General features: G+C 45.1%; 1 protein-coding gene across 4 annotated transcripts in view; it reads right to left on the bottom strand.

Moving 5' to 3' along the window:
• Window positions 1-22,902, bottom strand: part of TAFA2 (TAFA chemokine like family member 2) — a 356,648-nt gene that overhangs the window by 31,554 nt on the left and 302,192 nt on the right. For 3 of the 4 annotated variants that reach the window (XR_012643931.1, XR_012643933.1, XM_074984063.1), the window contains 2 exons: window positions 7,328-7,480; window positions 5,233-5,357 (listed from right to left, as the gene is read on the bottom strand). Coding sequence is in view for 1 of the 4 variants with exons in the window: in XM_074984063.1 (XP_074840164.1) it covers window positions 5,233-5,357; window positions 7,328-7,480 (278 nt within the window). In the remaining 3 variants the exon portion in view is untranslated. The remainder of the gene's footprint in view (window positions 1-5,232; window positions 5,358-7,327; window positions 7,481-22,902) is intronic. The other variant, XR_012643932.1, reaches the window with a different exon arrangement.

Raw genomic sequence — 22,902 nt, 5'->3', positions numbered from 1 at the left:
GGCTTATTTCAAAATTGGTACATCTCACTCTGTGAAGAATAGAACCTATTTCAAAATAGGTGCAGTTAAGACAGGGAATAGAGCCTATTTCAAAATAAGCTATAGTGCATCCAACACCTCTGTTTTGAAATAGGCTCTGTGCGGGTAGAGACAATGTATTTTGAAATAGCTAAGTGCTATTTCAAAATGCATTTTTGTGTGTAGCTATATAATTTCAAAATAAGTCATTTCAGAATAGCTCTTCAGCCACATCTATACAGTGCTGTTCTCCCAGCAGTTCCATGCTAATGAGCAGTCTTGCAATTGCAAATGGCTGATCATTAGCATACGTGTGGCTAATTAGCATAGCGGTGCGAGATTTCGCTCTCGACAGAGAGTGGTGCTTGCAGTAAACCTGCCGTGTGGATGTGCCTCTGCCAGCTAAATCCCCCTCTCCGTCGCAAGACCCTTATCCCTAAACTTCAGGGATTAGAGACTGGTGACAGAGGTGGGGTTTGCCAGCAGAGGCACATGCACACTGCATGTTTACGGCCGGCACCACTCTGTGCCAAGAGCAAAATCTTATGCAGCTCTGCTAGTTAGCCATGCCAAGTATGCTAATAGCTTATTTCTAAATAAGGCTGCTGCGTATACACACCCTCAGACACATTCTCTTGTTACTAGCAGTGCAGTTCCTGAGAAAAATATCTTATGGTACCCACACCTACTCATTTCAGTTTGTTTAAGGCAAAATGGAAACGCCTATCTCTTTTATTGCTTAATAACTTTCTACTTACTTTTAGCTAAACAGAATAGCTCACAAGAATTGGATGAAACAAATGGGGAGAGGAAGAAGGAAAGAAATGGGGGGATTCAAAAATATTTGAATCTGAAATAAGATAAAGAACAAGAAGATGCACCAGAAAACACAGGAAATATATTGAACACAATCTTGTCCTTAATAATGTCTAAATGATAGAGGAAACAAACACTATATTATGTATGCCTTAGGCTAGCTTAGTTTATCTCTCAATGACTCTCCTAGCAGTCCTGCCCCTGTGCCATATATTTGATGAAACTGTCCTGTCAAAGTCTTTGTGAGTCTGATGAACACTAGAAGTCCCCTGGCCCTTCTTAGAGGCTCACTCTTTTGAACTCAAAGCACTCAGTATCAATTCAAAGACACCTCTCTCCCACCGTAAGAAAACAATCTTCCCTCTGGCTGATTTTCTCTGGCAGATTAAATTCATAACTAGAGCTAGTCAAGGATTTTTTTCAGCTAAAACTTATGTCTTGAAAAGTGGGGATACCTTGAAAATGAAATTTAAAAAAAAAAAATACATATTTTTGCTTTTCTGACGAGAAGTCTCATCCTCCCATTTTCCCCTGGCTCCGTCTTTTCCCCCTTCAGTCAGAAAGTGTGGGGAAGAAAGGTTGTTTTTTAAGTGCTGAAAGGTAAAAGAAGGTATGGCTGCTCTTGTTTTGCTTTTTCTTTCTGAAAATATATATATATATATATAAAACTTAACTTAAGAAAAAGAGGAAGGGCCAAAAATATAAACAAAATATTTCAAAATAAAATGTCATTGCTTACAGTTTTGAAAAATAATCTTTCATTTTTGTCAATAAATGAGAAAAAAGTGAAAAAAAATAAAAAGAATCACATAAAAAAGTGTCAGCCAACTGTACCTTAACATTATCCTAGAACTGCATTGTGGACCCCATGATGTCTCTGAAAAATCTTTGAACTATCTTTATTTCCTAGCCTTAATAATCTATTTTTAAACACCTTCTCAGGTTGCAGTGCAAAGCCCCAGCAGGCATATACTCCAAGATCCCTACCTAAAAATAAATCACCATTTTACCTGGAATACCAATTTTCTCCTCAGACCTCTCTGAATACGGAGGCACTTTTCCAAATATAAAACTCCAACAGAGTACAAAATGTTAATCAGTGATAAATTCAGACCCCTGAACTCCTCTTCTCCAGATGTATTGCTTCTCTGCGATTAATCCTTATTAACTCATTAGACCTCTCCTCTTTTAGCTGTACCCTAACATTGTAGGGAGTGTGATTCCATTACAACATAATTCCATAATGTCTATTTATTAATTCTTAGTGTGAATTATATCTGTGTGAATCGCCCTAAAATTTTATTTCTAAGTACCACAATATTCATACTATTTCTAATTTATTATTCATACATATTCTTCTTAGATATCTGCATCTCTGAACAGCACAGAACACTTCAATCAGATCACATTTCAGAAAAAAATCAATTAGTCTTTTTGCATTATCCACTCACTATCCTTCCTGAGTGACTGATACCACAACCGTCAAGGGGTGACAGTATAAGTTACCAGAACTGGGCAAGGAAAACACCTCTCTCCAGATGCTGGTTCCATTCCCTAATGTAATAGTCCATTACTGCTATCCTGGGGTCTGCAAATCCAAGTACTGTTTTGAAATCAGATATCTTTTTGCAAGAGAGTTGCATTGCAAGTGTTTATGAGGCTACAATCTAACTGCTATTTTCACATGTATTATTGAAGAGGAAAATTTGACCCAGTGCTTAGAGGTGAATTGAGACCTAATACATTACATTGCTTTTAGCAAGACATTCACAGAAGTTGCTGTGTGTTTAAATAACATAACTTGCTAGCACCCTTTGGCTCCTATGGCTTTTACATGATACATGAGCATCACACACAGGCTACTTCATTTGTCAATAAAAGCTTATACTTGTTCTCTTAATACTAACTCTTTGCTGGACTTTTTCTTATGTTTCTCTGAATATGGAGTCAAATGGTTTCAAACACTTCAATTTTTTTCTTTCATTTAGAACCTTTTAGGATAGACAAAAGCTACAAGCACAGTCCATACATTAGGGATAAGTACTGGCTTTTGATATCAAACTACTTCCTTAAAGCAAAGAAGACATTCGTCCTCCTAATAGCAGTGTAGGTATTCCAGAATTTCTCAAAATCAAGGATACCCAAGATTCAATGTCATGTATAGAGAGATGCAGGATTAACTCTTCAGAGTCCAGATAGCAAACTGTGAGTTGCAAATTAAGTGTGGGATTTCCCTCAGAAAAGCACTGTGTCCCCAAGCTGAAAAAAGCCTAAAGTGTTCATTGTAATGGACCTGTGGGTCTTAGCATGAGAAAAATTATTCTCCTTAGCCTCTGATAATAGGACAAGAAGCAATGGGCTTAAATTGAGGCAAGAAAGGTTTAGATTGGACATTAGGAAAAAAAGTCCTAACTGACAAGGTGGTTACTTCCTGGAATAAATTGTCCAGGGTGGTTGCAGAACCTCCATCATTGCAAATATTCAAGAACAGGTTTGATAAATATCTAACAGGGACATTTCAGATTATGCTTGGTCCTACCATAAGGGCAGTGAACTGGACTTGGTGACCTGGGGCCTTGCATTGGGCAGGAAGGAGAGCAGGAAAGATAGGATCCAGCCACATGTTACTTATTATGTATTAAACACTATCAAAGAGCTTATGTCACTAAAACACTGCCAAAATGACATAATTATGCAAAAGCAACGAGGGGTCCTGTGGCACCTGATCAACTAACAGAAACGTATGAGCATAAGCTTTCGTGGGCAAAGACCAAAAGCTTATGCTCATACGTTTCTGTTAGTCGATAAGGTGCCGCAGGACCCCTTGTTGCTTTTGCAGATCCAGACTAACACGCCTACCCCTCTGATACATAATTATACAAATAACAGAAATATTTATACTTAACACTGTGGAACCTGGATAATATAGTGTATGGTGCTTTACAAATATTTAAGGAGAAAAAATCCCTACCCAGAAATCTTGACATCTAATTTAGGCAATTCATATACAAATAGGACAAAACAACGTGGTAGGAAGGTATGGGAAAGAAGTAAAATCCCAAAAAAGGGGACAGAGACATGAACTAGACACATTTTCTCCAATTCTTTAACATTTTCTGTTAATTACTGTTGTTGTATCATCTTCCTCTGACGAGATCTATCTCACACAGAAACAAGATGTACCTAATACTTATCTAGAAGAAGTACGTGTGTGCACAATTCAGATACATATACATACACATGCATTTAGCTGGGGCAAGTACTCAAGCAGAGATCAGTGTTTTTGAAAAATGATTTTAGAAGGAAGAATGGAGTATCCTTCTCCAATTAAGGACCTTCCATCCAAAGAATGTCAAAGTCAAAGGACCTTTCACAAACTCAGCCATACAGACATGATTCAGCCACCTCTGGGATAGACGGGAGGTAATCAGTCAATACATAATACACTACTCTAAATGAGAGGAGGGGGGAATATTTTGTCCTGTGTCACAGGCTCAAGGAGACAAGCTCATTTTAGCCAGTTATCCTGTAAATAATTATTCACGTGAATAAGTTTAACCATTACTACTTACATAAGATTGCAGGATGGGCACTTAATTTGCCTCACAAGGATGAAAAGTTTAATTGTATCTGCAGGAATTTAAAGCTGTGGTTTCTGGAAGCCTGAGTATTAAACGTTTAGCAATATCTTAAGTAATCTGTTATTCTTTTGCTTTTGTTAACAAATAGAATGCATGGATAACACCAGGTTTACAGTGGTTTCAAAGCATCATGTTTAATAAACTGCTAGATGGATTTCTACTGATGCTATTTTGAACAAATAGGATGAAAAGTGTCATATTGAAAAGGAACATATTGCACCACTGTCAAAATTTTGTAATAATTCTTGTTCTTGTGAGACATAAATAACCAGAAGATTATTCTGTAATGACACAGTAAATGCTTACCATATTCAAGAGTTTCTATGTAGAAATATGATAATTTCACATAATTGACAAAAATGCATTTGTTTTATACCTTGTACACCAATGTCTCATGTGTTTGGATCATTACAAATAGATTACAGGGCACGCTGGGTATTTTTTTATTGTTTTTTGCAACCAGTCATAGAAAGATAAACAGATCAAATAAAATATAAATGCTTAGTAGTAACAGCTGAAAAGGGAGTTGATTCTATTGTCTACATTACCCAGATTTGAAAATGACAGGAACAATGCACACTATGATCTATCAACTGCCAAATACTCTGATAGAAGTGTACAGGGTTAGGAAACCCAAATTCAGTACTACTGCCTACCGACACCTCATTATTTTTCCAGGCTCTTTCCTTCTGAGTGTTCCTTAGGGCCTTTGTGTTCATTTTCCGTTGGCAACAAGTGATGCTGATGCTATACTTACCCTAGTTGTTTTCACTTTATTTCCAGAGGAACAGCTCCATCCTTTCCGATCTGGAAGAACTTTACATTCCTCCCCTTCAAGACATGGCTGCATGTGGCACCACCATTTCTGTTCCACTATTGAAGCTATGAGAGAGGAAAACACATATATTTACATATTCAGTGAATGGTCACTTTACATCCCTATTGTATGGCAGCATCAATTTTATGCTCCACAAAATTTTTAGAAAAAAATATATTGATCGACAGCTACACTGCAAGTCAGAAGCTTTCTAAATAAATAAGACTCTATTTGTCAAGGACATTGTGTGTGAATTAGGCACCTACATCTGTTCTTAAGTATTATTATTGTAATATTGTAATTCTATTTACATTTTTCTTGCTTCAAAAACAAATTTCACAGTAATCCTTTCAAATCACCAATTCTTCTCTCCTTGTCAGATTTCTAAGTGTGTGGCATAATCTCATCATTTGAGTTAACGTATTGTGTTTGAAGGTCTGTACATTATGCCATATGCTGAAATGGCCTTCTTGAAGATGACATACTTACTGCTTCTAAGGCAGCAAAAACATTAATAGTAAATAGTTCACATAGGGTGTGTCTACACTAGGAACTAACTTCGAAGTGAACTTCAAAGTTAGGCGCTACAACGAAGTAGCCAGCAGAGAGTCTACACACATTTTCCCTTACTTCGAAGTAGGTATCCCAACTTCCAAGTCCTTACTCCATTCCCAGAAATGGAGTAGTGCCTTACTTCAAAGTTTAACTTTGAAGTAGGATGTGTGTAGATGCTTTACTTCGAAGTCGCTTACTTCAAAGTTCTACTTCGAAGTAAGCAACCTCAAAGTTATTTTTGTAGTGTAGACACAGCCATAAAATGAGAAACAAATAGAGAAAGGTTGTGTCCACACTATAAAAATAACTTCAAAATTGCTTACTTCAAATTTCAACTTTGAAGTAAGCAACTTTGAAGTTGATCATCTACACACACCCCACTTCAAAGTTAAACTTCAAAGTAGAGCACTACTCCATTCCCGGGAATGGAATGAGGACTTCAGAGTTGGGCTCCCTACTTCAAAGTAAACTTCAAAGTAAGGGAAAATGTGTGTACACTCTCCACTGGCTACTTCGAAGTAGCGCCTAACTTTGAAGTGAACTTTGGAGTTAGTTCCTAGTGTAGACGCACCCAAAGAGTTGTACAAAATGAGCTGGTATTTTCCCAAATAAAACATATAAGACCATGCCCCTTTTGTTGAGTATGATATTAATATTGCACGATGAATAGGAAGAATAACATTGGTCTAAAAAACCTTAAATTGATGTAAATGATGCTTTGCTTGTTTGGCTTTTCATGCTCTGTGATAAAGTAACATATAAGTCAACTATGAAACTGCAGCATGTGAAAATAATATGCTGATGTAGCTTATGTGTAAACATTTCACTTAAATTATCTTGATAGAACACTAAGGCATTTTATTATGTAGATCACTGTTTGCAGCCCAGGAGGTCTATTTTGCTGTTATCCAATGATTTTACATAAGCTACATCTACGCTATTTTGGAAGGGGCATGGTAATGAGAAAAAGCTTGGAAGATGCTAATGACTTGCTGCCATGTATATGCAGTGCCTCATCAGCATAATAGTGGCCGCACACAACCTGAAAGTACCGCTTTTGGAATATGCACTGCTCGTGTAGTTGGGGGCTTTTCAAAAGGTCCCAGTCTACAAGGGCAGCACGCGTTCCGAATGCGGCACTTTTGGATCACGCGTGGCTGCCATTATGCTAATGAGGTGCTGCATATTCATGGAAGAGCCTCATTAGCAACTTCCAAACTCCCTCACCACCATACCCCTTCCAAAAGGAAGGGGCTAGTGTAGATGTACTTATAGTGTTTCAATAAAGTAAGAGCAAATAATTCACTTTTTTATACCCTCCTCTCCTGTTCATTTTGGTGATGCCCATCAATGCTCAGAATCCTTTATAACACTTCTAAGCATTTCTAGGTTTGGAAGAAAGAGCGCAAACTTTGACACTAAGCCTAACAAAACCCACTAGCAAGAACACAACAAAATGAGGTAAGAGAAGTCACCGCACCATCAACACAAGAAGGAGCTGCTCTGGTGGTACCTGCTACCTGCCCAGGAAAGCAGGAGCACTTGACTGTCTGCGACCTTTCTTCTATCTTGTTCTTATTACAACATCTGTGGAGCGCCACCACCTCACATGTTCCAGTTTTAACATGGTGAGCTGTGCAAACAAAAAGAAGATGATAATATTGGTAGGAAGCAAGCTACAAGTTTGTTTGTTTTTCTAACTAGAAATACATTTCAGCTAGCTCTATAAGGAATCCGCAATACACAGATTTAGAATTACAATGATACCAACTCTATATTGCAAAGTAGATTTCTTTACTAAGCACAGCATAACCAACCCAGTCAGAAAATGTTTGGTGAAGTAAGAACAATTGGAGATGAATGTACCCTGCACCATTTCAGTGGAACAAAACCATAAAGATACTGAGAAGGCTTCATGGAAGATATATTTACTTCCATTATATCAAAGGTACCTGTATTGCTATATAAACCCAATATATTTTCTTAGTGTGACACTTAGAAAAGAAAAGGCTTCAGTGTTAAAATAGCAATATTTGGAATGCATATATTGGAAATGTAAGATGACCACCTATTCCCAGACATATTCAATTTTGTATGGATGTCCTGGAATGTTCCATGTTTAGTTTATTTTATTTTTTTCATGTCACTGGTCAACATGCACAGCTCCACTAAGGAGATGTGGCAGGATTTGGGGGCCCTGTACAGGGAATATGATCCCCCATCATGAAGTTTTCTGCCTCCCTATGCAAAGCAGGCTTGGGGAGCAATGGCTCAATGACTACTCAGACACACCAACCATTTCTCTTTTGCTTCAGGATCAGCTAAGTCAGTCACAAGAACTATGGAAGCCTGAGGCTGCAGCATTCTCATGAGAAGATCTGTCTGGAAGAAAGGTTAACTCTTGAAGGTATAGTAACCAATTATTGTATTGTTTTCATTTAATCAAAGCTTACTGAAACTGCAAGCTGCACCAGTGGCTGCTAGAAATGGTAGGGCAGGTCATAGACAGATCTTAAAACTACCACTAAAGCAACAAAGAGTCACTGTCTATGCATAGGACTTACACCCATGGCTACGTCTACACGTGAAGCCAACATCGAAATAGCTTATTTCGATGTAGCAACATCAAAATAGGCTATTTCGATGAATAACGTCTACACGTCCTCCAGGGCTGGCAACGTCGATGTTCAACTTCGACGTTGCGCGGCACCACATCGAAATAGGCGCTGCGAGGGTACGTCTACATGCCAAAGTAGCACACATCGAAATAAGGGTGCCAGGCACAGCTGCAGACAGGGTCACAGGGTGGACTCAACAGCAAGCCGCTCCCTTAAAGGGCCCCTCCCAGACACAGTTGCACTAAACAACACAAGATACACAGAGCCGACAACTGGTTGCAGACCCTGTGCCTGCAGCATGGATCCCCAGCTGCCGCAGCAGCAGCCAGAAGCCCTGGGCTAAGGGTTGCTGCCCACGGTGACCATAGAGCCCCGCAGGGGCTGGAGAGAGAGCATCTCTCAACCCCCCAGCTGATGGCCGCCATGGAGGACCCGGCAATTTCGACGTTGCGGGATGCGGATCGTCTACACGGTCCCTACTTCGACGTTCAACGTTGAAGTAGGGCGCTATTCCGATCCCCTCATGAGGTTAGCGACTTCGACGTCTCGCCGCCTAACATCGAAGTTAACTTCGAAATAGCGCCCGACGCGTGTAGCCGCGACGGGCGCTATTTCGAAGTTAGTGCCACTACTTCGAAGTAGCGTGCACGTGTAGACACAGCTCATGTGAGACTGTGAGATGTTACCTCAGGGAGACTACTAGAAAATATTATTAAATTAAATATTTCCTTGGGTCTACAATGTTCCTCATTAGATAGTTATATTTGGATCACATGGAGGCGGCAATGGAAAGGTAGCAAGTACAAAGTATTTTATCAAATTTTATCATGAATAAAGACTGCCTCCATCCTGTTCCTCCCCAAACTCCAGAAGTTGGTATGTCAGCAGAAAGCTACCTGAATTAGCAAACAAGTGCAAAAGGTGCTGCCCAAATGGGAGCTTTGCCATACTGGACTGGGCCCTTCTACAAGCAGCTTTGACTTTGTTTTTTTCTTTGCATGCCATAGTGTATGGAGAATCTATAACTCTTCCAAAGCAAACTGGCCTCTCAGGGAACCAGCCTGTATTCAAAACTAGATGAGAATTTAAGCCTCAGCTTTTAACTTGGGGCTAATGCTGAGGGATAATAATCCAAGATGAACACTAAAGCGCTTATGCTACCCATTAAGATAACACAGATGCTCTCCTCTAAGCTGGCTCTTCTCTATGGACCGGGGGGCAGAGCAGAAGCAGGACAATAACCTCTTCCATGACACCTTATCAGAGTCCTTCTCCCTGAGAGAACAGGGGGCAGAAGCAATCAAATTCCTTCCCTCTCAAGAGTTCACAGACATTTATTGAAACTGTGCAACCACTTAATTGCCACTCATTCCCATGCTCAGCCATAGAAGGACATGTCTTATGGTAACCAAAATGGAACTTATTGCTTAGAACATTACACTCAATTAATCATACATTTTCACTAGAAGAAAGCCCGTAAAACAGCTTGCAACTGTTCTAATCACTCTCTACACATTTCAGTTTCAACATCACATCATACAGTGTCAGGTTGTACAGGGTTGCAGCTGAAATGATATAACCCAATGGGACCAATCAAACCAGGGTCACACAGTTTACAGTATGCTCCACTGAGAAGTGACATATCGGGAGAAATTCGAAAGAATTTGCACCTTTAGAAAAACTGAACTTGAGTAAAAAAAATATAAAAGCTTTAATTTTAATTAATGAAATTGAGAAAAAGGGATGCTGCTGATGGTATCTACCTGAACTCTTTTAGGAAATCAGTTTGGCATGTTATTACAGCTCTGAGATTTTTTAATAACATACTTATTTTTAGGTCAATTAGTTACTAAAGTGAAAATTATTTTAATTACTTTTCAAATATTCACATTGGTTAACATTGAATGTTAACATATTGACTCATAGAATTACATATATTTTCTCAACTACGCATTTATGTTTTATAGAAAAATAGAATAACTTCATTTGTGTATGTAGTAAAATGAATTACTTATATGCTATATTTGTCATATAAAATATGAACCATGAACATAGAATAATAGATACACATACCTGTTCTGAAAAGTTATTTTAATTTTTATTATAATAGCAAACCCATATGGACACTAACAAATTCATTTCACTGACTTGACATGAGATTCATATAACAAATCTGACACTGAAGCTATAAAGGAAAGTATATTTAGTATCAGGTTGTGAATTTGTTCCTGATTATTTTTCCTCTCTATTAGACTTCAGTCCTTATTTGTTTTCTGATTTGTCTCATTGATTCTGAAATTTTGTTTGCCTCTATGTTCTATTTAACAGTTTTACACAGCTTGACTGGCTCTCTAGAGATTCTATATTATACTTTCTAAGCAGAAATAAACTATCACCTACATGCACCAATAGTCATCTGAAATGCAAGACAGTTAGTGAATTTAGGTCATTGTAGGATGCTGTGAGAAAAAAAAAATACTTGCTGAAACAAAAACTTTTCAACACAGCTAATTTCTTACTTTGTAGTCATTAGAAAGAAAATGGAGCATTTTCCAAAGCTTTTATGCCAGAGTAATCTAATTAAATGAAACACACATTTCCTTTTGTGAATGGCAAGAAAAAGCATGTCAAAAGATGTTGTGATATGTGAAGACTGGATTAGAGCAAAAAATAACCAAATGCGAATGATAGCATTTCAGGGATTATTTAGTAAAACTGTTTCCATTTTTGGAGGTAGAAAATGTAACCTTCCAGACTATCTTGGCTCTCCAACAAATTAAAAATGTAGGGCAACCATCCTCCAGTTTCTATTTACTATTTAAAGTAGACTGTGAATGTTCTTAGAGAGAAAATGTGGGAATTTCAGTTCCTTGTGCTATCAAATAATTAAGTTCCAGCGCAGTAAATACAATATCTGTCACAGTCATGCGAAATGAAAGCTTCTATACAGTAGATAAAGGATTTCTCTCAACCTAATACAAATTAACCTCATTAAACCATTGAACCATTCCAAAGAGAGAGTCATTTAAGAGAGGCATATTTTTGGTTTGTTTCTTCTTCTCATAGCACCCACTTCAAATGTGGTATCTGCTTTCTTATGAAACAATGTCTTTTCAGGAATTCATTTTTCAAAAATACACCTTATGGACTCAATCCTGCACTGCAGCCTTTACCGTATTCACACATCTAGTCCTCTTAAAAAAATGAGACTACTCATGTGAGTAAGGTTTGCAGAATCAGTTCATACAACAATTCATGTTCATACAAAAAAGTGCTTTAATAATTATGTGTATGAGCTCCAGAAGATATTGTGTACCATTAGAGCGCAACTTGGAAAATAGAAATATCATTTTTTCCCTTGTAGCGGCATGTGTTGTAATTAATCTGCCACTTTACAGTAGTTTTCATGGAATTAAATGGTCTATAGTTATCAAATAAAAGAGTATTTACACAATGTTTGTACTCTGAAACTTAATGTGTTACCACTTATGCAAATCAAAAATTTAAGGGTAGGTGGTTATCCCTTAATATGAATAATATTAAAGAATGCTTTCAAAATAAACAATAAACACTTTCTAATATATATATATGCCATACATGAAAGCCAGTTCTTTAGTTTAAAAATATATTTATTCCCAAGTGCTGGAATATACCCTCAGATTAATGTGATTTCAACTGGATCTGCACACATGCATCTGATGGCAAAATCTGTTTCAACTTTTTTGATGGCATAAGTTTAGTACTTTGTTTTACAGAACATGAATGGAAAGTCACTAAAACCATGCAAGAGGGTGAGGCTCAGCTGAACTCCACCCTTCCATATTTTTTTATTACTTTGCACTACAGTAACGATTAACGATCCCATTCAACCACTGGCCGCATTCTGCTTCATGCTATACAAATGCAGAGTAATAGACCTTCAAATCTCAAGCTCCCATGCTGGCTCCAAGAAATGACAACCCTAAACCTATCCTGACAAAATTATGTGCATGCTTAACTTAATTCACTGTGAGTTATCCTACAGAAGGGTATACATTTTTGCAGGCTTGTAGCAGAATCAGAGCCGGAGGTGAAAGTGAGCCCTGCTGCACCGCTCTGTCAAGAAGGAGCTGGCTGGCTGAGGCAGGAGGAAGCAGGGCGTGCTTCCAGCCAGGCTCCCAGGGTCTGTGCCCAAGTGTGATTGTGAGACACTCTAGGGATACAGCTAGAAAATATTCTTAAATAATTCCTTGGGTCTACAATGTTCAGCCATGGACAGTTATATCTGGACCACAGAGTGGGTCACAGGCCCTCTCAGGATCACAGGCTGGTTAAAGGAGCTAGCTGAGGGGTGCCCCTCCTCCACTAGTCCAGGACTTCCCTAGCCTTGAGCCCCCCACAGGGTGCCCTTTATGGGGGCAGAAGGCCTGAAGCCTCCCCCCCACACCCACCATTCCTGTCTGCACTGCTTGCTGCTTGCAGCTCCTCTTCTATCACTGTCAGGGAGTGAGTGGAAAGCTAAGAGCAACCCTGCATTCCTCTCCCTCCTGGGTTGTGCAGGCAGGGCCAGGGGCAGGGGCAGAGAAGTGAGGGACCCATGCTGTGCACTTTCCTCTCGCTCCCTGTCAGTGAGAGAAGAGGAAGAGCAAGCAATAACCATTGCTGGTAGGCATCCTTGCCCCCGACTCTCCTTCCCGTGCCCCTGCCCTGAGCCTCTCTTCACACCCTCAACCCTGACTCCTGCACACCCACATCCCCCAACCCTATGCCGAACCCCTCCTCACACCCCAATCCCTGATTCCTGCACCCCCACATACCTCTAGCCCCTGACTGATTCCTGCACTACCTCCAAATACCTACAGCCCCCGATGGACTCCTTCACTACCTCCACGTAGCCTCCTGCCCTGACTCCTGCACCCCTCCCAACCCCATCCTCTGCCATGAGCCCCCCACCCACCCAATACATTCCAACCCTGTGCCCTGAGTCCTCTACACTCCACCTATATTTAAATTTCTCACACGTCCTTTCATATCACACCTTTTCATCCCCCTCCCCTGAGCCCCCAACCCCACCCTCCTTCTCCCGTTGACAATACAACAGGATCTAGGACACATTCACTCCTGGTCAGAGCCATATCTGGAAAAAGGAAGCAACAATTGGGTGACACAAACGAAGGGTGAAGGAAGGGCAAAAACTATGAGGAAGTTTAACTACAGTGATATCTGAAGTAGTCCAATAATATGGGTCACCAAATCTCCACTAATCTGACGGACAAGACATATTACACAATAGCCGTGTCTATACGTGCACGCTACTTCGAAGTATCGGCACTAACTTCGAAATAGCGCCCGTCACGGCTACTCGTGTTGGGCGCTATTTCGATGTTAACATCGACGTTAGGCGGTGAGACGTCGAAGCCGCTAACCCTATGAGGGGATGGGAATAGCACCCTACTTCGATGTTGAACGTCGAAGTAGGGACCGTGTAGTCGTTGCATGTCCCGCAATACCGAAATTGCGTGGTCCTCCATGGCAGCCATCAGCTGAGGGATTGAGAGATGCTCTCTCCAGCCCCTGAGCTCAATGGTGGCCACGTGGAGCGGCCCCTTAAAGGTCCCCGCCCCCTCCCTTCCTGTGCAGGAAGCTGAGAGAATGTGCAGGCGGCAACCCAGACACGTGGCCAGCCTGCACGTCCTCAGACAGCACAGACAGCCACCCCAGCTGCGATGGCCGCCCGGCAGCACCCCCCAGTGCCCCCAGGGGACCCCCCCAAGGGGAGCCAGGGCTCGCAGGCTGGCAGCCAGGGCGGCAAGCAGCAGCGGGGCCCCTCCTGGATGGAGGCCGAGCTTTGGGACCTGCTGGGGCTCTGGAGCGAGGAGGAGGTGCTCCAGGTAATGGGGAGCAAGAGGAGGAACGCGGATGCGTTCGCTTGGCTGGCCGAGGGCCTGGCCGCCCGGGATCACCCTGCCCGCACTCCAGACCATGTCCGGAGTAAAGTGAAGGAGCTGCGGCAGGGTTACGCCCAGGCCCAGGATGTGGCTGGCCGATCTGGAGCCGCCCCCGTCACTTGCCCCTTTTACAGGGAGCTCAGGGACATCCTGGGCCCCCAGCACACCTCCTCCCCTCTGGCCACTCTTGATACCTCGGCTGAGGAGCTCCAGCAGGCCCCGGAGCCGGAGTCCACCCCGGAAGTAAGCCCCGCACCCCGGGGGCCCCCCCAGGAGCCCACCCCCGGGGCACCAGAGCAGGAGGAGGAGGGGGACTCCTCCTCCTCCGACACTGGCCTGCACATCCTCCTGCCATCGAGGAGCAGCAGCCGGGCATCCGCCCCCCGGGTGTCCCCCGACCGTGGGAGTGGACCTACAGGTATGTACCGCCCCCAGTGTACACCCCCGGGGTTGAGGGGCAGGGGTAATACATATGTGGCCAGGGCCCTCCACATGCCCAGATGGCCATGGCCCCAAGGACAGCAGTGACGTGTCCCTCACAGGAGTGCATCAGCCCCTGCCCCCCGCCCCAGCACGACAGTGCCATGCCCCATCCCCGGGGCTGGGGGGAGTGGAACCTCTAGGGTCCCCTGGGAGGAGGGGGTGGGACACCCTGCAGCAGCAGCAGCAGCAGTAGCCGCAGCAACAGCAGCATGTGATGGAGTGGGGGGAGTACAAATGCGAGTCTCAGGCTAGATATGAGCAACAATCTGAATAGCTCCCAGTGGCTAAGGATGATCCTGGGGCTACAACTGGCAGGTTACACCTCTGCCCTGAACAAAGAGGAGGGAGGAGCTGAGCTGAGTTTGAATCGGGGGCCGCAGTTAGAGGCTAGGGGAAGGGAGAGCTGGAAGGCAGCCAGCCTGAGGAGGGGGAAAGCTACACCCCAGAGGGGCACCCCTCAGGGTCTTCTCCCCAGGACGGGTTGGAAGGACTGTCTCTGACTGCTGTACTGTCACTTCTGGGAGAAACTGGGCATCTGTTGCCTAAGAAACCTCTCCTGTCAGACCCTGCTGAGTCAAGTGAGAGTCACTCCCACCGGGGGACAGGGTGCAGTGCAGGGGGACCCTTGAACCCCATCACAGCAGCATCTCCCAGGGACGGGGATGGGGAACCTGCAGCACAGGGGTGGGGGGACAAGGGCCACGGCTCGGGGCCCACACTAACGCCTGTCTCCACTCTTCTTCCCTCCCTCCTGTGTTCCGCAGCTGCACCATCGGAAGGACCAGAGAGCGCCGGCGAGGCGTCAGTGGTCCCGGAATCCCCTCCGGGGCCACCGCTCCAGGCCTGCCCCTCGGCGGAGGACCAACCGGCCCCACAGCGGGCAAGACGGCGGACCCAGCACCACCAGCCGACGGCGACGGACCCCCAGCTGCTGGCCATCCACCGCCGGCAGGTGGAGGTCACGGAGCAGCAGCTGCGGGTGGAGCAACGCCGCCTCCACCTGCAGGAGTGGGCGCTGGCCTGGCGCCAAGAGGCATGGGGGGCCTACATGGAGACCTTTAACCGCATAGCGGACTACCTGGCCCCCCATGCCGTGCCGGCCGCCACTGCGCCCACCCTGACCACTCCACCTGCCGTGCCACCCGCTGCTCCTGTCGTCGCCATGCCGTCCGCTGTCGCCCTGCCACCCGCCACTGAGGGCCGTTCCGCTGAGGGAGACCTGGGGCCAGCTGACACTCGCCGGCCGTATCTGGCGGTCCGCCCGGCCCCCAGCCAGCCCTGGACAGGGCTGCGGCCGAGGCGGGGCTCCCGGCCGCCCACCCCCAGTGCTGGACTATAGGGGCGTGGGGCCCAGGACGTGGCCCCCCCCCCTTGTATATATTCCCCCCACTGTTTTGTTCTTTGCGTTGTATATAGTTTGTATTTATTTATTTGTGCCCCCCGTTTGCCCAGTCTGATCCTTCCCCCCGCCATGTAAATAGTTGTCCCCTTCGTTGTTATCCCTGGTTTTTTTGGTTAATATATACATATACTTTTCATATTTAAGTTAGTTAGAAGTTCCTGTACATAGTTAGTTTTAGTTAGAACAGAGCTCAAAGTAAACAAGTGTGATTTCACAAACAAGGGTCTGCTTTTATTTGTCCAGGAAAAGTGGAGGCGGGGGGGCGGTGTGCTGTTGGGTGCTCATTGGTGTGGGCGTAGGGGCAGGGAGTGTTGTGGAGGATGGAGGGGACAGTGGGGGGCCTGCCAGTGTTCACCCCGCGGCCTCATTGAAGTGGGCCCGCAGGGCCTCCCGGACCCGGGTCCCTTCGGGGTCCACCTGGCGACTGGGGGCAGCGGGTGGCTGCACATCGGCCCTGCCGGCCTCCACAGCCCAGCCCTGAAAGAAGGCCTCCCCCTTGCTCTCCACCAGATTGTGTAGGGCGCTGCATGCACCCACAATCTGGAGGATGTTGGTGGGGCCCGCATCCAGGCAGGTGAGGAGACATCTCCAGCGCCCTTTGAAGCGACCAAATGAGCGCTCCACCACCTGGCGCGCGTGGTTCAGGCGCTGGTTGAAGCGCTCCTGGCTGGCAGAGAGATGGCTCATGTACGGGTGCATGAGCCAGGGCCGGAGTGTGTATGCAGCATCTGCGATGACGCAGAGGGGCATGGTGGTGTCCCCCACAGGGATCTCCCGCTGGGGGATGTAGGTCCCCGCCTCTAGCCGGCGGCACAGGCCCGAGTTCCGGAATACCCGGGCGTTGTGGGTGCTGCCAGGCCAGCCCACATAAATGTCCTGGAAACGGCCCCGGCTGTCCACCAAGGCCTGGAGGACCACTGAGTGGTAGCCCTTCCGGTTTATGTAGCGTCCTCCACTGTGCACCGGGGCACAGATGGGGATGTGAGTCCCATCCAGAGCCCCGAAGCAATTGGGGAAGCCCAGGGTGGCAAAGCCCACGATGGTGGCGTCTGGGTCCCCCAGCCTCACGAGCCTGTGGAGGAGCATAGCGTTGATGGCGTGCACGACCTGCAGGGGAAGCACATGGGAGAGCACCAATGAGGGGTGAGCAGGGTGTGCGTGGCCCTCCCCTGCCAGGGCCCCCCTGCCCTCCCCTGCCCTGCCCGGGCCCTCCTGCCCTCCCCTCCACTGCCAGGGCCCCCCTGCCCTGCCAGGGCTGCCTCCCCTCCCTCCCCACATGGGTCCTCTTACCTCCATGAGGACAGCCCCGACGGTGGCCTTGCCGACGCCAAACTGCTGGCCCACGGATCGGTAGCTGTCTGGAGTGGCCAACTTCCAGACAGCGAAGCTGACCCGTTTCTCCACTGGGAGGGCACACCGCATGGTGGTATCCTGGTGCTTGCGTGCGGGGGTGAGCCACTGGCATAGCTCCAGAAATGTCTGCTGGCTCATCCTAAAGTTCCTGAGCTAGTGGTCGTCGTCCCACTCGCCAAGCACCAGACGCTCCCACCAGTAGGTGCTGGTTGGGTAGCTCCACAGCCGCCGGCGTGTGAGACGGGGGAGGGGTCGGGGTGCTGCAGGGTTGGGGGTTGAGTCCTCCTCCCCTGCGGGCCACTCCTCCTCCTGTGTGGCAAGGAGGTGCTCAGCTGCCTCCCGCATGGCATGGAGCAGGGCGAGCCCTGCTCCTGCAGGGGCGGCTGGGTGGACTTCTGGCTGCTGCTGCTGCTGCTGGGGGTCCATGACTGCGTTGCCCGAGGTCTGCATGCCTATGGCTCTGCAGACCGCGTGCTGTGCAGGCTGAGTGTGTCTGGGAGGGGCCCTTTAAGGGAGCAGCTAGCTGTTGCCTCGGAAGCGCTAGCCCGCCCTGTGACCCTGTCTGCAGCTGTGCCTGGCACCCCTATTTCGATGTGTGCTACTTTGGCGTGTAGACGTTCCCTCGCTGCACCTATTTCGATGTGGTGCTGCGCAACGTCGATGTTGAATATCGACGTTGCCAGCCCTGGAGGACGTGTAGACGTTATTCATCGAAATAGGCTACTTCGATGTAGGCTTCACTTGTAGACGTAGCTAATAAATGCAGTATTCCTGACCCTTAAACCTTTACTCAAGTGGGCAGTCTTCATTCATGCAAATATTACTTATCCAAAGGAACGGTCACATTAAGGACTAAAATGGGAAAACTGTGAAAGCAATCACATAATAAATGCCAACCAGTCACATTCTTACATCATTTACAAATAGTGATTTTTCAAAATTCTGCCCTGGTAATGGCTAAAGAAGTCTGACTTTCTACTGGTAGAAGAAAAAAATAAAATTAGTAGTTTCACTATAATGTCTTCCAGTTCAAGCCCTAAATCAGCATATTATTAAGTGACCAGACAAAGCACTGAGGCTTTCACATGGAGAATGTTTGCTTTGTTCTTGCTGATTGACAAGGAAAGCAAATGTAGGTTATCTTCCCTCTACACTTCAGCAATTTCAATATGTCACGCCAGTCTTACTGTGTCACTCTAGATAGGAAGAATATGAATACCTCTGCAAAATTAGGAGGAAAAATCCTGTGGCATAGTTTTTAAAAGCTATATTGACTAATGTTAGTAGCTGCAAGGGTATACTGTAAAATTAAATATAAATCTGTAGCTGAGACAGGCTTTCCAACTCAGCTTTCTATTGAAGACCAAATAACAATATGCGCAAAAGAAAAATACAGAACATTTTATATGATTAATTTCAATATCTTTTGTGTTATGTTTACCCAATAGCAACAAAGGCAAGTCAGGTTTGATTCATGAAAACTGTACAACCAATGGTCTACTCATGTTAAGTCAGTTTTAATGACTATAACTCTTTAAAGGCTTGATCCAAAGCCTACTGAAATCAATGAAAACTCTCACTGGCTTCTGAATCAGACCCTTAATGACAGAGTTAGCCAATTATACTGAATGTGAAAAACCATGGAGCTTAGATTACTGCTGGAATAGTGTCTTAAAAAGCGCATGCCAGGGACACAGGATGACTTCAGTTTCTAGGAGAGATGATTGCAAAGTTCAGGTCATATTTATTCTGAGTTCAGAATTTGTACCCACGTATGAGGCAATACTGGAACTCCACTATCCTTCCCCCACCTCCCCCCGCCTTCCAAACTACTACTAAAACAGTTATTTAGATCAATTTCCCCACAGGTGTGTTGTTCAATCTGTAGAATAGGATCCCTCCTTCAGAGGCCTTCACTTATGTCAGATACAGAAATCCAGCATACACAAGTAAGCCACAGCTGCAATTCAAGGTGTGTATGAAATTGTAAAATAACCTTTTAAATAACCTTTAAATCACCTCCTCTGAAATAACCTTTCTTCACTTTTTCAGAGCCTAGTACCGTGATCGTTTATTACCTAATTATCTAGAATATGCTGTGCACCAAATTACAGTAGCCTCGCATGGAAATGCCAGAGAACCAGGAAGACTAGGGAGTCCATCCCATCCCTGGTATCCACACATGATGCAGCCACAAATGGGAGGGTTACTAACATATGAACATCATGGGGGAAGGTTAGGCAGGTTTTGGGTCTGTTGGAGAGGGTCATGGACATGGTCCCATTCTCCCATGTGCTATTTTGTGACAGTGGGTAGTGTTCACAGGAGTGCAGCCTTCACCTGAGAAACAGATAAAATCTTCTCTGGCTAAGTGTAGGGAGGATACCATTGATGTGAAGGAGGTAGATAGGATGTGACAGGACTGCACTTTAGTAAGCCCTGGTCAGTGTCCTGGCCACTAGGAGTTCATTAAAAGCTGGCACTAAGATAGATAAGGTGGGGACAAAATAGCTCCAGGCAATCTCAGTATTGGAGGAAAAGCAGGTATATAATAATAAATAATGGTAGCCGATCGATCCAATGATGACAAATCTGTGCAGATCATCTGTTATTGGTCTTATGGTGTGCCCTCTGGTGACTGTACAAGCCAATTCCAGAGGTGCACATTTTGCCGCAGATGGTGCATGGGAAGTTTGCAATCTGTGGGTTGTGCATTGCTGATGCACTGTGATGTTGTTCGCGTGCCTCTTGTAGATGCCGGCAGCGGTCTTCCTCAAAGGCAATGCAGGTATTTCTGATTGTTGCACGTCACTGTGTTCTGTCACTGGAGGCGTCCTCAAGGTCCCTAGGTTTGATACCGCTGTACTGCAGATTGGCTTTCATGGTATCCTTGTAGCATTTCCGTGGACGACCTATACGCCGGATGCCCTGGGAGTGTTAACCATACAGAAGCTGGCGAGGGATTCTGTTGGCATCCATGCAGCTGACATGACCGGTCCAACGTAGTTGTGACTTCATAATCATCATTTTGATGCTTGTCATCTGGGCTCTCTTGAGGACCTCAAGACTGGGCACTTTGTTTTGCCAGCGGATCTTCATGATGTTACGGAGGCAGCGCATGTGGAATGCTTCGAGCTGCTTGATGTGACACCTATACAGTGTCCATGTTTCGCACCCGTACAAAAGAGATGAGAGAACAACAGCTCTGTACACAAGCAGTTTTGTTGACATCCGGATGTTATGGTGGTTTAGAACTTTGACATGCAGACAGCCAAGTGCCTGGCTCGCTTTGGATATTCACGCGTTGATCTCATTATCCAGTGATCCATCACTGGATATGACACTACCCAGGTATTTAAAGTTCTCCACTATTTTAAGCTGACTGCCGTCAATGGAGATACTCAGGACAGGAACATTTGATCCAGGTGCAGGTTGATGCAGAACTTCTGTCTTTCTGAGGCTCATAGTTAGTCCAAAAAGTTGCGAGGCCTCAGCAAACTTGTTAACAATGTGCTGAAGATCGTTTTCAGTGTCAGCCATAAAGGCACAGTCATCAGCAAAGAGTGCCTCAGAAAGGAGTTTCTGCACTGTCTTAGTCTTTGCATTCAGGCGACGGAAGTCAAAAAGTGAACCATCATGCTGGTATTTCAAGTATATACCTCGGTCCAGATCTTTCATTGCATGGTTAAGGACGCAAGCAAAGAACAGGTTAAATAAGACAGGAGTGAGAACACATCCTTGTTTCATGCCGTTGGTGATGTTGAAGGGTGCTGATGTGGCTCCTCAGACAGTACTTCACCTGTCATGCCATCATGGAAAAGGCATATAATCTGGACAAATTTTCTTGGGCAGCCAAGTCGTATTAGAATGGTCCAAAGGGCTTCCCTGTTGACGGTGTCAAATGCCTTTGTCAGATCTATGAAGACAGCATACAGGTGCATGTTCTGTTCAATGCACTTCTCTTGTATTTGTCTGACAGCAAACGCCATATCAGCTGTGCTCTGGCCGGGTCGAAAACCGCATTGACTTTCAGGTAGATTTGCCTTGGAAATACTGACTATTAGGCAGTTCAAGATAATGCGGGCAATGATCTTCCCTCCAACAGAGAGGAGGGATATGCCTCCGTAGTTTCCACATTCTGCTTTGCTGCCTTTATTCTTGAAAAGGGAGACAATAATAGCATCGCGGAGGTCCTGTGGTATGTTTTCATCCTCCCAGATGCTGATGATCACGCTATGTAACGCTGCTAGTGCTGCTGGACTTGTCACTTCATATATTTCTGCTAGTATCCCATCTTTTCCAGGAGCCTTTCCTGAACTCATCTGGCTAACAGCTTTCTTAATCTCATCTATGGTGGGCAGAAAGTCAAGATCTGTCAGGACGGGTTGTTGTGGAATTTCATGGAGGACGTTGTTATCCACGGTCAATGGTCTGTTAAGGAGCTTGCTAAAGTGTTCTCACCATCTTTCGTTGATGCCCTCTTTGTCTTTGATCAGCGTTGTGTTGTCTGATGAGAGCAATGGGGTAGTCCTTGGTTTAGAAGGTCCGTAGACAGTCTTAATAGCACTAAAGAACATCTTTGAGTTGTGGGTCTCAGCATAGTGCTCACTTTCTTTGGCTTTGCTCTCCCACCAGCTGTCTTGTATCTAACGGAGGTCATTCTGTCTTTTGCTCTGAAGGTGCTTGAAATGGTCCCATTTGGAGGCTGAAGAGGGGTCATTCTGCCATTCAGTAAAGGCTTTTCTCTTTAGTTCCAGTGCTGAACATATTTCTTCTTGGTTCTCATCGAACCAATCCTGATGTATTCTTTTCTTTGGTCCAAGCGATGTTAGTTAGTCACTATCTGCTTGAACTGATCCCACTTTTCGGTTACAGTACCGACCAGTTGACCATGGGATGTTAATTTGTCATCGAGACTCTTCTGAAAATTGTTTAAACATTGGGCATCCTTCAGTTTGGCTATGTTAAAAGCAGGTCGCACATGCTTAAGGCATTTGTGCCGAGAGGGAGCAATGTAAAGTTGAAGAGACATCCTGACTAATCTGTGATCTGTCCAGCACTCTGTGCCTTGCATTACTCTGGTGATGAGTACGCCTCAGATGTCTCGCCTTCTGACAATGGCATAATATATCAGATGCCACTGTTTAGACCTAGGGTGCATCCACATTGTTTTGTATTTATCCGCTTGTCAGAACAGAGTGTTGGTAATAGTCAGTTCGTTTTCAGAACAAAGGCTCAAAAGGAGTAGTCCATTGCTGTTCATTTTGCCTAC

This window comes from Carettochelys insculpta, chromosome 1 (assembly GCF_033958435.1).
Source record: "Carettochelys insculpta isolate YL-2023 chromosome 1, ASM3395843v1, whole genome shotgun sequence".
NCBI classification, from domain to species: Eukaryota; Metazoa; Chordata; order Testudines; family Carettochelyidae; genus Carettochelys; species Carettochelys insculpta.
This window is presented reverse-complemented; position numbering and strand designations above follow the sequence as displayed.